The sequence below is a fragment of the Corythoichthys intestinalis genome, chromosome 2, assembly GCF_030265065.1.
Source record: "Corythoichthys intestinalis isolate RoL2023-P3 chromosome 2, ASM3026506v1, whole genome shotgun sequence".
NCBI classification, from domain to species: Eukaryota; Metazoa; Chordata; class Actinopteri; order Syngnathiformes; family Syngnathidae; genus Corythoichthys; species Corythoichthys intestinalis.
The window spans coordinates 67,797,798-67,814,412 of record NC_080396.1 but is presented as its reverse complement, the minus strand read 5'-3'; the positions used below and the strand labels follow the sequence as shown (position 1 = coordinate 67,814,412).

The following is a 16,615-nucleotide window of genomic DNA, read 5'->3' as shown; positions in this document are numbered from 1 at the left end:
ACAATATTTACAAAAATTAATGCAATTATGTGTGTTTAAAACTAGGTGTTATGATTATGTTTCCTCATGTAAAAGTCTATTCACTTGTGCTTTAGTGAGTAAAGTTTCTGTTTTCAGTAAACGTCACCATAATGTTTCATTCTGGTTTCTGTTCTCAGTAAATGATACAATCTCGATAAAACAAAACTTACGCATGTGCAATGAATGCTCTCCCACTTTTTAATAAAAGGCTGCGCTCCTCAGGGGAAGGTCAGATAAGCTTGTTGTGAGCCACTCGCTCCGCATCAACCTTTCTCCTGACGGCCGTCAGCATAAAAACCTTATCTCTGTCTTCGTTCTGATTCTCTCTCAGCCCTCCCTCAGGTCCTTTATTATTTTCTCAGTACAATAGTAAGTTTAGACCCAACAAAAAGTCCACCTCCACTCCATGTATTATGCTTGATCAGATGCACTTGTTTGAGGTCGATGGCAGCATAAAAACACATGTCCATCCAATAGAATCAGTAAGACTCAAACTTGCAACATGGTCAAGACCAAAGAGCTGTCCAAAGACACCAGAGACAAAATTGTTCACCTCCACAAGGCTAGAAAGGGATATGGAGCAATTGCCAAGCAGCTTGGTGAAAAAAGGTCCACTGTTGTAGCACTCATTACAAACTGGAAGAAGCTAAACCTCACGGTCAATCTCAGTCGGATGTAAGATATCACCTCGTGGGTTCTCAATGATCCTAAGAAAGGTGAGGAATCAGCCCAGAACTACACCGCAGGAGTTGGTCAATAACCTGAAAAGAGCTGGGACCACCTATTCCAAAGTTACTGTTGGTAATACACTGGACGTCATTGTTTGAAATCATGCATGGCACGGAAGGTTCCCCTGCTTAAACCATCCCATGTCAAGTCCGTCTCAAGTTTTCCGATGACCATTTGGATGATGCAGAGGAGTTATGGGAGCAAGTTTTGTGATCAGATGAGAATAAAATAGAACATTTTGGTCATAATTCCACTTACCATGTTTGGAGGAAGAAGAATGATGTGTACTATCTCAAGAACTCCATCCCTACTGTAAAGCATGGGAGTGGTGGCATCGTGCTTTGGGGGTGTATTTCTGCGCATGTGACAGGACGAGTGCACTGTATTAAAGACAGGATGACTGGGTCTCTGTATTGTGAGATTTTGGGGAACAACCTTCTTCCTTCAGTCAGAGCATTGTAGATGGGTCATTCCTGGGTCTTCCAATGACCCGAAGCACACGGTCAGGAAAACCAAAGAGTGGCTCAGTAAGAAGCATAACAAGGTTCTAGCATGGCCTAGCCTGTCCCCAGACCTAAACCCAATAGAAAACCTTAGGAGGGAGCTCAAACTCAGTGTTTCTCAGCGATAGCCGAGAAACCTAACCGATGTGTGGGCCAAGATCCCTCCTGAAGTGTGTGCAAACCTGGTGAAAAACTACAGGAAACGTTTGACCTCTGTAATAGCAAATAAATGCTACTGTACCAAATATCAACATTCGTTTTCTCAGGTGTTTATTATTATGCAAATATTTATTTGCAGCTGTATCACACAAATACATTGTTAAAAAAAATCATACATTATGATTTCTGCATTTTTCTTTTTCGATTCTCTCCTACAGTGGACATGGACCTACCATGAAAATTTCAGACCTCTCTATGATTTCTAAGTGGGAGAACTTGCAAAATAGCAGGGTGTTCAAATACCTGTTTTCTTCACTGTACCTAGCCTAACTGTTAATACCTGTAATAAAGTAGATCATAGAAGAAAGTGCAAAGAAACAAAGAAAAAAAAAAAAATCTTACCTTTTGAGTGAGGCAATGTCCTCTTTCACGAGATCGACGATGCCTATATATTCAAAATTGTCCTATATGCATGTGTGATTCATCATTGGAAATCTCAATTTTCTGCGGGAAGAAAAATTTTGAACAGGAGCCATTAAAATAATGATAATTTTAAACAGCGAAACCCTAACTGGAGGTGAGAAACTTTATAGCTTGTCAACTTGCAGGTTGTCAATTTCAGTTTTGCTCGAAAAAACAAACAAACAAACAAACAAACAAACAAACAAACAAACAAACAAACAAACAAACAAACAAACATGTCAATGGTGATGTCATCCTTGGGCATTCAAATGTTTTATCGTCCTATTCTACTGTATATTGCTCGCTTTTCTTCCTACGGGACCTGTTTTGCTGTCAGTTCAGTTTTGATTATACTGCCAGAATTGATTAGATTGTAGCTGTTTGGTGACTTTTCCCCTCCTAGTACAGGCACTATAAAAAAAACTTAAAAAATGACTACATTGTGTTTTTTTTCCCACTCATCTGCACCAAAAAGGGTTGTATACATATAGTATCCATTTCACAGCAGAAATTCATTTTTACTTTTGTACAGAAGTTTGACAGATTTTACTTTGATTTATGTTATGAGCCGGGCAGGGCTTGGAAGCTACCCCAAGCCCTGCCACGACAAAGCCAGAGGGAAAGAAAAACGTCAGATGGTAGAGGATGTGATCAGAGCAAAGGTGGAGGGGGACCGGCATGTCAAAATGCATCAACAAGCCGCCTGGACAAGGTGGGAGCATGCCGAACAGTGAAAAATCACCTGGCCAGAGCTCTGGAAGCTTGAACCCCAGCACATCAAGATTCTCATCCACTCAGTGTACAACGTTCTCCTAAGCCCAACTAACTTGCAGCACTGGTCATTAGCAAACACTGCCGAATGCCAGCTGTGCCAGAAGAGAGCCACCCTAGAGCACATCCTCAGCTGCTGCCCAAAGGCCTTGGGGGAAGGGCGGTACCGTTGGCGTCACCACCAGGTTCTCAGGGCCCTGGCCGATTGGCTCAATGCAGCTATTGCCTACTAAAGGTACCAGCACACTCCCAAGCAGTCCATAACCTTTGTCAGAGCTGGGGAAAGGTACCAATATCAGCCAAGTACCTCTGGGGGGCTTCTCACCACCAAAACTGAAACTCCAAGTCGACCTGGGGAGACAGCTCAAGTTCCCAGAGTTCCAGAGTTTCCTTGCCACTTCACTCCGCCCAAACATGGTGCTAACGTCAGAGTCGACAAAGCAAGTGGTCCTGGGTGAGCTTACTGTCCCCTGGGAAGACAGACTGGAGGAGGCCAATGAACGTCTGAGGGACAAATATGTGGAGTTGGTAACCGAGTGCTAGAGCAATGGCTGGAAAGTCCGCTGCCAACCAGTTGAGGTGGGGTGTCGGGGTTTTGCTGGCCAGTCATTATCTCGAACCCTTAAACTCCTTGGAGTAAAAGGGCAGCTGTGCCGAAGAGCCATCAAATCAATCTCTGAGGCTGCGGAAAAAGCCTCAAGATGGCTATGGATCCGGAGGGGGGGGTCCTTGGAGTAGCAGGCCACTTGGACACAAGTTGGGGGCTGATCACCCCTGGCTGGTTTGCCGGAGCTAGGGTGTCAGATGATAAGAGACCCAATGCACCCTATGACCTCCAGTTCATTACTGGTGATGTGTTCAAGTACTACCTAGACGTGTACTTAAAAAAAAGATATACTGTATCAGTCCTTATTTTTGTCTTGCCACCACTGACAATGAATCACGGCGTACAAAGCAGGGGGCAACGATTGGTATGGCTTCAGAAACAAAATAAAAAATACAACTTGAGGTGGAATTGTATTCAGACTGACATGGACAACCACTCTGCTAAGGAATTCAGCCTACAGCGGTACCTCGACATATGATCGCTTCGACACACGATCTTTTCGACATCTGACGTAAAATTTGACTCGCCATTTGTTTCTACATCCGACGACATGCTTGAAATAAGACGACATGACAGCGCCGCAAGACGGACGCATGGCAGATTTTCTTGTGAGAGAAATCAACAGGGGTTCCAACAATTTTAGTGCAGGTGGTGGAAAAAAGGAAAAAGGTGATGCTTACCATTGAAATGAAAATGATAGAAAAATATGTTGCCAACAACGAATCTACCAGTTTCACCAATGATACATCGCAACAATAATTACATGAGTCCCTAAACCCTAACCTTTGAAACACATGCTAAGATTTGTCGTCTTATCTTGGCAAGAGAAAACATGCACTGTTTCTTTAGCCTTTAAAGATCTGGGCTGAGTGATCATCGCACACTAAATGTAACTCGTAGCGTTAGCATAGCATTCACGTTTGCATTAGCATCAGAAAAGTGTACTCTTAAACTCTCGGACAACTTTTTTTTTTACATACATTTCGTGGCTTCCAGGTAGGTCTGATTAAAGGTTTTAATTTTACGGACGAAAATATTTATATTAATAAAAACAAAACTAGACGAATTTAGTCTTGAATTTTCGTCAACAAAAACTAGACAAAGACAAACACATTTTGAGATGACTAAAATATTACTAAGACTAATAAGCATTACAGTCCAAAAGACTTAGACTAAGACGAAAATTAAAAGGGATGCCAAAAACAACACTGCATGACTCTAATACACCAATCAGACTCAAGCTTGCCGTTCTATGATCACGCTGGCCTGTTCAATCGTGTGGCGTTTTTAAAGCATCATGAAAAAAATGAAGTATTTGAAATAGCCGTCAACATGACTCGAAAGCGTGGATTTTAACTTCTCTCCCAGTGTTTATTTTTCAACAATTGACCACGGAAAACCGGGGATGTGATCCTTTTAGTTTCATAATAGAAAATATGTTTTCTCCACCAGAGATCTCATGCTCTTCGGTCAAATGATGCTTAATTTCTGTTTTTTTCCCTCTGACTAGGCATGTGCTGGTATAGGACTCTGACAGTATGATAACCATAAGCAAAAATACTGCGGTTTCACGGTATCACAGTATTGCAATTAAAGCTTTAAAATGTGTTATTTTGATGTGTATGATTTTTTTTACCATTGAACAGGATTTAAAAAAAAAAAAAAATTCACAACATATTTGCAAATTGGAGCATCAACATGAATATGATGTTAAAATAAATAAATTACAAAAAATAGATAACTGAAATATTTTAAATAAAATTACATAAATATAATTTATAGAGTAAAACAGCTCAAATTGCCCAACATTACAATAAGAACCCTTGGTATTACAGAACTGCATTTAAACAATATATGATAAAATTGTTTTTATGTAAAACACATATCAATACTACTGTTAATATTAATTAGTTGAATATTAATACAGAGCGTATGTCTCCTTGTGCCCTGCGATTGGCTGGCAACCAGTTCAGGGTGTCCCCTGCCTACTGCCCATAGTTTGCTGGGATAGGCTCCAGCACCTCCGCAACCCTCGTGAGGAAAAAAGCGGCATGGAAAATGAATGAATGAATGAATTGATACAGAGCGAGAAGACGAGACAGAGCGTGTGTGTATGACTCGTATAATTATTTACACATTATACATACACACACGCACACACACACACACCCAACCTCTCTCAACACAGACAGTCACCAGAGAGGAAAAAAAACACCACGGGCTGTATTTTGAAAATGTTATTTTGAACAGATGTTTAAAATGGCGGAAGACTTTACAAAAGTAGGCTAATGGTAATCAGCCGTCTTGACATGCTAACTAGCCACGTTATCTGCCTTGTTAACAAGCTTACGTTATAGTATCTGATTTACACACACTAGACACACTAAACACACTAAATTGAACTCTCGCAGCTGGTGGGAAACGTTCATGACAGCGTTTACTTCCCTTAAATCTTGTGTAAAGTGACTGTTGATGGTCACGTAAAGTGAAATCATGTTGGAGGTCCTGCTGTCCTTCCTCTTCTAAGCCGCGGCCGTCTGTTTCTTTTCAGTAGCCGAAGTACTCGCATACTACTGACTTTGTCCTTTTTGAGGAGGGAAAAAGCTCAGGTGTAGTGTCACTGACGGACAAAGGACACAGCAACAATCGGAGTCGGAGGGATGAGCGCTGCCGCCCCAAGGCACAGATTTCTTAGTGCATTTTTAGGACATTAAAAATAGCTAATAACGTGCTACGGTATGATGGAAAATTTCAGTGGTTTTGAAACAATGAGGTTGTCATACCACAAAACCTTGAAACTGGTATTTGGTACATGCCTACTCTCGACGAAATTGAATGATTTCTTTTGATATTTCTTTGGCTTAATGTAGTAGGTTATAGTCTTCTACATCTTCGGTGTATAATAATAACAGTACACATAGATGATGTGCTGAGAAAATAAAAATTGCTTAAAAAATATCAGATATTCTAAGCTGTTACTCACAATGTTACTCATTACTTGAGTATTCTTTTCACCAAATACTTTTTTACTTGTACTTGAGTACATTTTTTTGGATGACTATGTTTACTGTTGTGATATTATTTAGTAGTATTGCTGCTCATACTTTAGTAAAAATTTTGGCTACTCTACCCACCTATGTTTCATAAATTCAAGCTAAACCTGGATATGTTGTGTTTTAGTCCTGATCTTGCTGGTACAGAAAACATCATGTGCTGGTTTTCTTCGCCGGGCAACTATTCATGTTGGGCAATTTAGAGTCTTCAACTGATCTACAAAGCATGGGAACATGTAAACTCCACACTGGAAAATCCTTAGAACTGTGCGATGAATGTACTATCCACTCATTTGTAAGTCTTGAATAGTAAATTTGACCTTTTTGCTTCAACCTCTTTAATTAAAATGGCTTCCATTAAATCAACCATAGTGTGGAAATGCAAAAAGCATTGAAATATTAGTCAGATGTATTTTAGGACATAACCGTGGCTGTTTGAAACGAAATCTGCTTGGTGTTTATCCAACAAATTTGCGTATTTCTATTGTCTCTTGCATTTTAGGATATTATTGCTGGTAGTATAGGCCAGGTCCCGACGAGTATACAAATGAAATTTGATCTACAGTAAACTAATCTACACACCCACACATTGTGCACAAAAGCCGTAACCACTGCATAGCTGCCAGCATTTTACATTGTGTGTCTACTTTCCAACACGTATAAAAGGCAGTTGGAAATGGCAAACTCAGCGATCTGCATTCACTTCCCCCTCCCGCTTCCCTCCAGCAGAAAGAGGGCTCTGGACTGCTCAGTAACCCCAGCATGCACCCGCTGCATCCCCAGTGCACCTCTGACTCACCCACAGAACCTTCACGGCTCTGCTATTCATCGTTTGGTGAATAATTGTTGACTCTGTTCCGCAACAGGAGATTAAAACAACACTTAAGATTGATTTTGTTTGTATGAAAATCCCAAATGTTCACTTCTCCCTTGTGACATGTTTTATTATTTAGTGTGAAAGCAGACGACTTGTCTTTATGTCCGTGTCTTGCCCTTGAGCGTCCATAGCCGTCGTGCGTGTTCCGCACAATGCTTTCACAGGGTCAGGCTTTTCGCAGCATGGGTCACTTCACCGACTCTTCCGTCCGGGGCCTCAACTGTATTATCTATGTGCGTCAGCGTCTGTCAGCGTTTGTGTCCCCTGATTGTCACAGTTATGATATGTCAACAGATGACATATGACTTCCCCAGGAAAGATAGCATCCACTGCTAGGCTCCAGCTGCTCTTCGCCCACCTTGTTGTGTCTTGAAAGTAGCTGTAAAAACAAAACAAACAAAAAAACCGCCATTTTCTCTGTGTTTATGCCACTCACGTTGGAAAAAGTGTTTACGGTTCATTCTGGTTTTATTGCTTTCAACAGGTCTCTTTGACCCTTGTGAAAAGGTGATAGAGAAAGGTTACATTTGTTTAATTTAGGATGTCCATGGATGCCTCCCCTCCCTCCCTCGCTCGGTCCTACAGGGGGGGATTATGGCGTCATTTGGGGCCCCCGGAGGGTGTATTATAAAGCCTCAGTCGGGCCCTCTACGCTCTGTCAGAGAGGCTAAAGGTTTACCGGACACTGTACCGGTCAATCTCGCAATCTCGCCCAACACATCTTTCGAGTTGATGTCCACCTCTACCTGAGATTATTTTACCCACACTCCCACTCAGCTGACACCTATGTCTTTGAAAGAGGTGGACACAGGCGGTAAACGAGCAGAGAAAAGACACACGACTTGGTGAAGATCCCACCGGTGGATTTTCTCAATTCTGATAAGGACTGAAAAGGTTGAACTTTTGTCTGATCGCTGCCTAAGAAGTTCCTTCCGTTAAAGCGCGACCATGTGGGAGTTCCGATCCATGAGTTTTTGGCGGGCGGTCTTCGCAGAATTCTTCGGGACCATGTTCTTTGTATTTTTCGGCCTGGGCGCCGCCTTGCGCTGGACCACCGGGCCTCATCACATTCTCCACGTGGCCTTGTGCTTCGGATTGGCGGGCGCCACCCTCATCCAGTCCATCGGCCATATCAGCGGCGGTCACATTAACCCGGCTGTTACCTTCGCATACCTGGTCGGGGCCCAGCTGTCTCTTTTCCGTGCTTTTTTCTATATTATCGCTCAGTGTCTCGGCGCGGTCGCCGGCGCCGCTGTGCTCTACGGAGTCACGCCTGCTAACATGAGGGGTAACCTGGCATTGAACACGGTAAGAGGTCACTGTGGAGATTTCGTTTAATTTATTTCATTTGAAAAAAACAATCCTACCTGTCCACAGCTGCAACCTGGCATCAGTCTGGGAATGGCTACTACCGTGGAGGTGTTCCTCACCATGCAGCTTGTGGTGTGCATCTTCGCCGTGACTGATGAGAGGAGAAACGGGCGCCTGGGTTCCGCCGCCCTCTCGATCGGCTTCTCCATCGCTATTGGGCATCTTTTGGGGGTGAGACGCGGGGCAACCATGAGGCAAAGGGCTCGCGAACATGCATCAGGAGGTGATGATGGTGATACTTTGTGTTTCAGATGTACTACACTGGTGCCGGCATGAACCCTGCCAGGTCCTTCGCTCCAGCGGTTCTGTTCAGAAACTTCCTCAACCACTGGGTAAGATCGTGGATTATTTCAATTAGTGTCAATCTATGAAGTAATATTTACAAAAGCAGGAAGGTTGTATTCGCAGAGTATCTAGTAGTGATGCACGATAATACATTTTTCAACCGATATCGATAACCGATAATTTCCTGCCCCTTCAACCCGATAACCGATAATGTCACTCCGATAATTCTATTCAAATATGTGTGTAAAATTTTAAAGTATACAAAGAGCAAATGTTACTGTGCAAAAATGTAATTTAGTCCTATTTTCTTCCACATCAAATGTGAACAAGTAGTAAATTCCAACAACTGAACAATGGCAATGATGTGTAATGGTAAGCTTTTGGCAAAAATTACTTAGAGAGTAAACACCCAAGTTGCACAAAAATGCCTTTAAAAGTAAGCCATTCCTAACATATATCACATTACTACACTGCAAAAACACCTCCTTAAAACTAGCAGAAGTGGACAAAACTGTTGATTGCGCACATTTGGAGGCTAAATCAAGTATATAATTATTGGATTGCATTATCGGTTGAATTTCGTTTTATCTGGATTATCTGTGTGACGTCATAATTGCCATTATCGGCCGATAATTATCGGTGACCGATATTATCGTGCATCTCTAGTATCTAGTGTAGTAGTAAGTAAAATAACGAAAGAATGAATATCTGTGATAGACGTCCAATCCAATTTGACCATGGTCATTCGCCTCATGGTCAAAATGGATTGGACTTCTATCTACATCAGAGGCAGCCAATGAGTTCATTTAGGATACAACATTGAGGCAGTTACAACCAGAAAGATTAAAGATCTGTTTTATGAGGTTCAGTGTTATAAGTCACTGGTGTCAAACTGAAGGCCTGGGGGCCAGATCCTGCCATGTATGGCCCACACTAAAGTAAACTTATTGTTTCTCGAAATAATAAAATAAAAATAGGAAATCAAGGGATAGTTAAGTTTTCTTTTTGTGAAATAAAATAATAACAAAAAAATAGATTTAAAAAAAAAAAAAAAAAAAATATATATATATATATATATATATATATATATATATATACATATGTATAAATACTTATTGTTTTCTTTTTTGTTTTTTTTTAGTTGAAAAACAATAAACAAATAACAGAATATTATCTTATTTCCACTTTTAGTGACTTCATTATTTGAAAAATAATTACTGTATTTTCCGCACTTTAAGGCGCACCTTCAACGAATGGCCTATTTTTTTAACTGTTTTGATATAAAGGACGCGCCACAATATAAGGCACAGGAGCAGTAATGGTAGTAGTAGTAGAAGTAGTAATGGTTGGGGTTGTGTTATGAATCTACTGTATGGAGCTTTGTTAAAGAGAATGTCATGCCATGATTAACAATTATTGGTCCCTATATAAGGTACATCAGGTTATAAGGCACACGGTCGGCTTTTGAGAAAATTGAAGGGTTTTCAGCGTGCATTATAGTGCGGAAAATACAGTAAATAAAAAAATTAAATAAAATAAAAAGAGGATATACAGATTTTCCTTTCTTAAATAAAAAACAATACAGTAACTGAAACAAAATAAAATAAGGGGAAAAAAAAGATTTTAAAAAATACTGACTGTCCCCAGCTTTTTTTATTTATTTATTTTATTAAAGACATTTAAATATAAAAACAAATCAGAATATTTGCTATTAACTCATTCACAAGACATCCCCTTCTTTCAAGCACCATAGAGTATTGTGTTCTATGGCTACATGAACACAGAATTTACAAAAAGAAAGATTAGATTCCCATCTTTGGTCATGAAAAAAAAAAAAGTTGTTTCCACTGCTTTTTGTTCATTAGTTATTAGCAGTTAAACATCATAAGCGACATCGTTGATACATCTTTGGTAGCGATCGTATTAGTTCCAAACAAACGTATGAATGGAAAAATTTTACGTCAACAATGTCATTAAACAATACAATGTCTATCAAAAAAGTTGTTCATTAATTGCATAATCGAGTTGTTGTTAATTAACCGATTAATCGAAGTTATCGAGTTAATGGAAGTAATTACTATGACGTTGTCTGCAAAAAAAAATGAGTTTGCCACTCTCTTTTGTAAGTGGTAATATGTCAACATTAGAAAAAGTTCATTTTTAGAGCATTTCTGGTTAGTCTATCACCCTCAAAGGCAACCGGTGAGTTTGTCACGATAAATAGTTATCTAAAACTTAATGTGTGTATTTGTAGGTATACTGGGTGGGGCCCATAATTGGTGGTGCGTTGGGCGCCCTTCTGTACGATTTCATTCTGTTCCCACGTATGAGGGGCCTGTCTGAGCGCCTGGCCACGTTGAAGGGAAGCCGACCTCCAGAGAGAGAGACCCAGCAGGACACCCGCGGAGAGCCCATCGAGCTCAAGACGCAAGCCTTGTAAACCCCACCACTCATCCCACCTTGGGGTAAAAAATGAGGGACATGGCCCCCCTCTGTATTGAGAAGTGGACTTTGTGTTTGTGATAAAAGGCAGGCCCGCTTGCCTCCCGTCAGTCCAGTCAGGCCTGCTTCTGTGATGGAGAGGAGCATGCCAACTGGGAGGGTGTTGTTGTTGAATTGAGTGTGGGGGCGGGGCTAGGGCTTGAATGTAAAATTGGAAAAAAAAAATCACGGCACAGGTGAGGGGTGCAGGGTGCGAGTGGGCAACACTCTGGGTTTTTGCTTCTTTCCAATTGAAAGTGAAATGGGCGTGGTTTCCTACATGCAGCTCACATAATCTCCGGTGTAGTACCCCCCCAACCAGGCTTTATTTTGTTTTCTGCACTTCAAACACAAGACGTGATGTATGATTACATTTGACCAGGATTTTACATTTTACAAATGGCTACATTTTATTTGTGGGTGTGTGAGAATTGTTGTGTGAGAGTGAATGTGCGCCAGCTTGTAAATGCGAGTGTCTTTTCAAGTGTGCATGTGTGTGTGCTTGGGTGTGAGGGATGAAGATTGCCGATACAGTACCTCTTTTTTTTCCTCATTTTCATTGCAGCTCGACTGTTTTGTACTAATCACTATTCATTTTTGTGACACATGGCCTCCCCTCACTGTGATATTTGTGATGATATCCATTTTTACATAAACCCATCCATAAGCTTTCCCACTATCTTAACCAGCACAAAAGCAAAGATAGAATCTGAGAATTGGAAGAAATAGAGAGGTCAGTTTTACAGTGAGTCTATTGTTATGATTTAATCCTAACTGGGATTACAACCGTGTTTCAATAAACTTTCACTTATAATAAATGAAAATATTAGATTATTTTGGAAGGGGTCCGAAAAAACAGCTTCTATTTTGCAGCAATAAACACTTTTGGCCAGAAGATGGCGAAAGTGAATATTGAAATTATGTATAAATGCTACCAGCTGTCTTTTGTCTATTACTTATTCTGTATGTTTTCATGTTCAGAGGATGCATTTAAAAGCAGTTGATGAGACAAAAGAAAGATATATATAGCGGAAAACACTCAGGTGACTTTAAGTTCCGCTCTGAGACCCCCAACTTGGCCAAATTTCAAAACTGTCCGATATGCATGAGTGAAACATCATTGGAAAGCTTAAAATCTATATTTTCTGGGGGAAGAAAGATTTTGAACAAGAGGGTATTTTACCTCTATTTTTTTTTTTTAAAGCCCTATACTCTAACTCAAGATGAGAGCACGAGAGAGCATAGTTAAAGACACCATGATTTTAAGGGGATATTATCTCATACTTACCTTGTTTCGATCCAAAAACTCTGTGTAGCATGTCTCACCGAGTGTCAAGACACAGCTTTGAATGGCCACAGCCGGACTTTTTTTGGAATTTTATGGGTGAAACACGGTAATATAACAAGGGTCGCAATGCAGAAATGGCAGACATCATAGAGTGGTCGAGATTTTCTTTTTCCAAATATTTACCCTTTTAAACGTTTTTTCCCCCCCAAATTTTCTTTGTTTGGATCAATTATATATCGTCTAAAATATTGGGAAAAATGTGTCAGTAACAAAACAAACAAACAAACAAACAAACAAACAAACAAACAAACAATCAAGCGATATCCGTGACCTATTTACAGACACATTTTTTCTCATTGTGAATTTATTTAAAAGATTGAAATATATGAGTGAATAATTTTTTGAAGTCGTTTTTTTTTAAAAACTAAATATTAGACATCAATTAATGATTCTAAGCTAAAAATGAGATATTTCAAATAATAAATAAAATTACAAAAAAAAATTATTTGTTGAAACAAAAGCAGTTGTGCGGTGTCTGTAAACGGGGGTCCCCAGGGTAAAACGGACAAATTAAAAAAGTCCAGGGCCTTAATGCGCCATGAAACTGCTATGGCAGCATATAGACATATTGTTCTATACAACACAATAGTTCTTTTGGTTTAAAATACTGCAGTTTATTATAAATAGGGGTGCAAAAGCAGAAACTGATTTTTCAGCCTTGTCTGTGTTTTCCACCAAACAGATACTAGTCCTTCTAAAAAAAAAAAAAAAAAAAAAAAAATAGCATATCATGATGAAGTTCATTATTTTCCATAATGTAATGATAAAAATTAAACTGTCACATATTTTAGATTCATCACACACAACTAAAGTAGTTCAGACCTTTTATTGTTTTAATATTGATGAGTTTGGCAAAAACGTAAAGAAAACACAAAGATCCCTTTCATTAAAAATTTGCATATTTCATCCGACCCATAAAAATAAGTGTTTATAATAAAAACAACAACCTTCAAATAATTATGTTCAGTTATGCACTCAATACTTGGTCAGGAATCTTTTGGACCAAATGACTGCTTCAATATGGCGTGGCATGGAAGCAATCAGCCTGTGGCACTGCTGAGGTGTTATGTAGCCCCAGGAATCTTCGATAGCGGCCTTACTATGGCTTGTTTCCAGAGTCATAGGCGGAGTTTGACTTTTGTGGCGGGGGGGGGCGGGGGAGGGGGGGGCAAAATGTTGATGACCCCGAAATGTGGTGTCAGCAATAAAATTAACTTACCGTATTTTTCGGACTAAAAGTCGCACCTGAGTATAAATCGCACCAACCAATAAAATGCCCAACGAAGAGAAAAAAAACATATATAAGTCGCACCGGAGTTTAAGTCGCATTTTGGGGGACATTTACTTGATAAAATCCAACACATAGAGCAGATCTGTCATCTTGAAAGGCAATTTAATATAAAAATACAATAGAGAAAAACATGCTGAATAAGTGTACAGTGCATTAACAACGAAATGCGAATATACTGTCCTCACCGGTCCTGGCTATACAGCGAGCTAAACTCCCCAATGACGATGCTTGACGTCCGTATAATTCGCAGAATCAATTTCGTCCTCGATACCAAACAGGTTCGCATCAACGTAAATAAATGATAATTTATGCTGTTACAGCAATGACACAAATGTTTAGCATGCGTTCGCTAGCATTAGCACATCGTTCAAACAACCACACAACTGGCTCTAAGTGTCCGATCGTGGGTGGAAAATAACAACAACAGAAAAGATACACACAGGTGTTGCCTCTGTTGAGATATTTTACAAGCATAAACAATGAATGTAGGTTCGCAGTCGTGTTTCTCTCTCATTATCCCGCCCACTCACTCAAGCTGCATAGTTGTCCGTCTTCTTCTGGCGTGTGAGCGGTCTTCCTCACGTAAACAAGTGCTAGTGCGCTCTCACATGGGCGTGAAAGCGCCACAAACGAAGCATGCATTTCAATATAAAAAAGTCAATAATACAATTGAACACACATTGCCAAAGGCAGAACGCGAACGTGGCCATAGCTATTAAGTTATTAAGATAAATATAGCATAAAGAACATGTTAACAAGTTTACCAAACCATCAGTGTCACTCCAAAACACCAAAATAACACGTGAAATTATATCATAATGTGTTAATAATTTCACACATAAGTCGCTCCTGAGTATGAGTCGCACCTCCAGCCAAACTATGAAAAAAACTGTGACTTACAGTCCGAAAAATACGGTACAAGATATCTGCTCGGTTAGTAGCTTAACCCATGCTCGTAAATACAGGCATCCCAGCTATGTGTGTCTGGGTGTGCCTGCGTTTTTCTGCAGAGAAGTAGACGCCAATTTTTGCGTTCCGAGGAGATCCAATTTAATGCCAAGTTTTTCCCAATCACTCACACCCTTGCGAAACGAATACTCACCATGGTGAGTTTGAAAAATGGTAGCAGGCAAAACAGGAAACGGCATCCTTTTTGACTGAATATTCCAGCTAGCAATATTTATAACCATACATTGAAAATGAGTGTTTGCTGTTTCCCATCATTTTTTAGATTGAAAAAAAATCAGGCTGATTAGGACAGCTATGCTTTTAGCTAAGGATGCCTCCCATTGAATACGGTATGCCTGGTTGTGGCTCTGTTGTACAATTAGCGTCTTTAGTGGGACAAACTGAAACTCCGCTTACCATTTCGGCAGTGCTCTCTGGCGTTTCATGGTCCACATCTTCAATCCTTGGTTCTCGCTCAGTAGTTGTTGTTGTTTTTGAAAGTTTAGGATTGAAAATAAATACGTATTTCCATCTTGTTTCTTCTGTCCTCAGGCGGTTTTGGCTAAGCAAAGCAAATGACCTTCTCTGAGGTGCTAGTCACATGATCTGTTCGAAAACAACATTTTACTGTCAAAGTCTTAAATTTTAAATTCATATATAGGACAGTCAATTGCATGCAAAGATATTTTCGGCCAACAGGGGGATGGCTATACTCCCCCCCCTTAATCTCCACGTTTGTCCAGAGTGCTGTAGCAAGGCACATTATGGGAAGGAAAATGTGTGGCAGAAAACACTGCACAACCAGAAGAGGTGCCCGGACCCTGAGGAAGACTGTGGAGAAGGACCTACTCCCAACCTTGGGGGACCTGCGGAACCAGTGGAGTGAGTCTGGAGTAGAAACATCTAGAGTCGTGCACAGGCGTGTGCAGGCAGTGTTGTTTTAGTCAACAATGACGATTATGATAATATTTCGCTGACTAATAATTTTTTCAAGACGATGACGTGATGATGACGAGCTAAAAACGTGGCTCGGGAGACTAGAATATACGAGACGAATTCCAGTTTTCGTCTGACGAGATGATTACAAGACAAAAATGCGACATCGTTTCTGCCATGTTCACAATGCGTAACATTTTCATATTGTACGTGGAGTAGGTCAGCTTCCACAGTAGTAGTTTGTGGGTCGTGTCACTCATGTGACATGTGTTGTGGCTTCCCCTCATCACTGGAGTTTAGGATTTGTCTCAGGTTAGGTTGTGTGTCATCTTGCTTGTTTGGAAACACAGTAAGATTTGTTTTCTTATCATGAGAAGAGAGAATATGCAATGTTGCTATAGCGTTAAGGGTCTGTGCTGAGTGATCATCAGACACTAAATGTAGTCCTAGCGTTAGCGTAGCATTTGCGTTGGCATGAGCTTCAGAATGGCGAGTGTCCTCTTAAAGCAACACATGGTAACTTTTCAGTTTTTGTCGATTTTAGCGACGCCGCTGGACAAAAGTTGTAGTGTTTTGCCTGAAGGAAGACTGCGTTGCCCATGAGGACCAGTGCACAACCGCACAGTGTCGTGAAATCATGATCTCCCGGTCGCCTGCAGATGGATCATACGACATTTCTGTTTTCAGGGGCTGTGTGAAGGATGAATAGTAATGAGTTAATGAATCCAATTGTGGTTAAAAAATAGCAACCGTGTGTGGGGGGTGGGGGTCAC

At 40.5% G+C, this 16,615-nt stretch overlaps 1 protein-coding gene across 1 annotated transcript; it reads left to right on the top strand.

The window, feature by feature from the left end:
• The first annotated feature begins 7,853 nt into the window (after nt 1-7,853).
• LOC130908965 (lens fiber major intrinsic protein-like) lies at nt 7,854-12,786 on the top strand. The gene is made up of 4 exons (XM_057824949.1): nt 7,854-8,490; nt 8,560-8,724; nt 8,805-8,885; nt 11,093-12,786. The coding sequence occupies exons 1-4, from the start codon at nt 8,131-8,133 to the stop codon at nt 11,276-11,278; spliced, it is 792 nt and encodes a 263-aa protein (XP_057680932.1). The 5' UTR covers nt 7,854-8,130; the 3' UTR covers nt 11,279-12,786.
• Nucleotides 12,787-16,615: the final 3,829 nt, after the last annotated feature.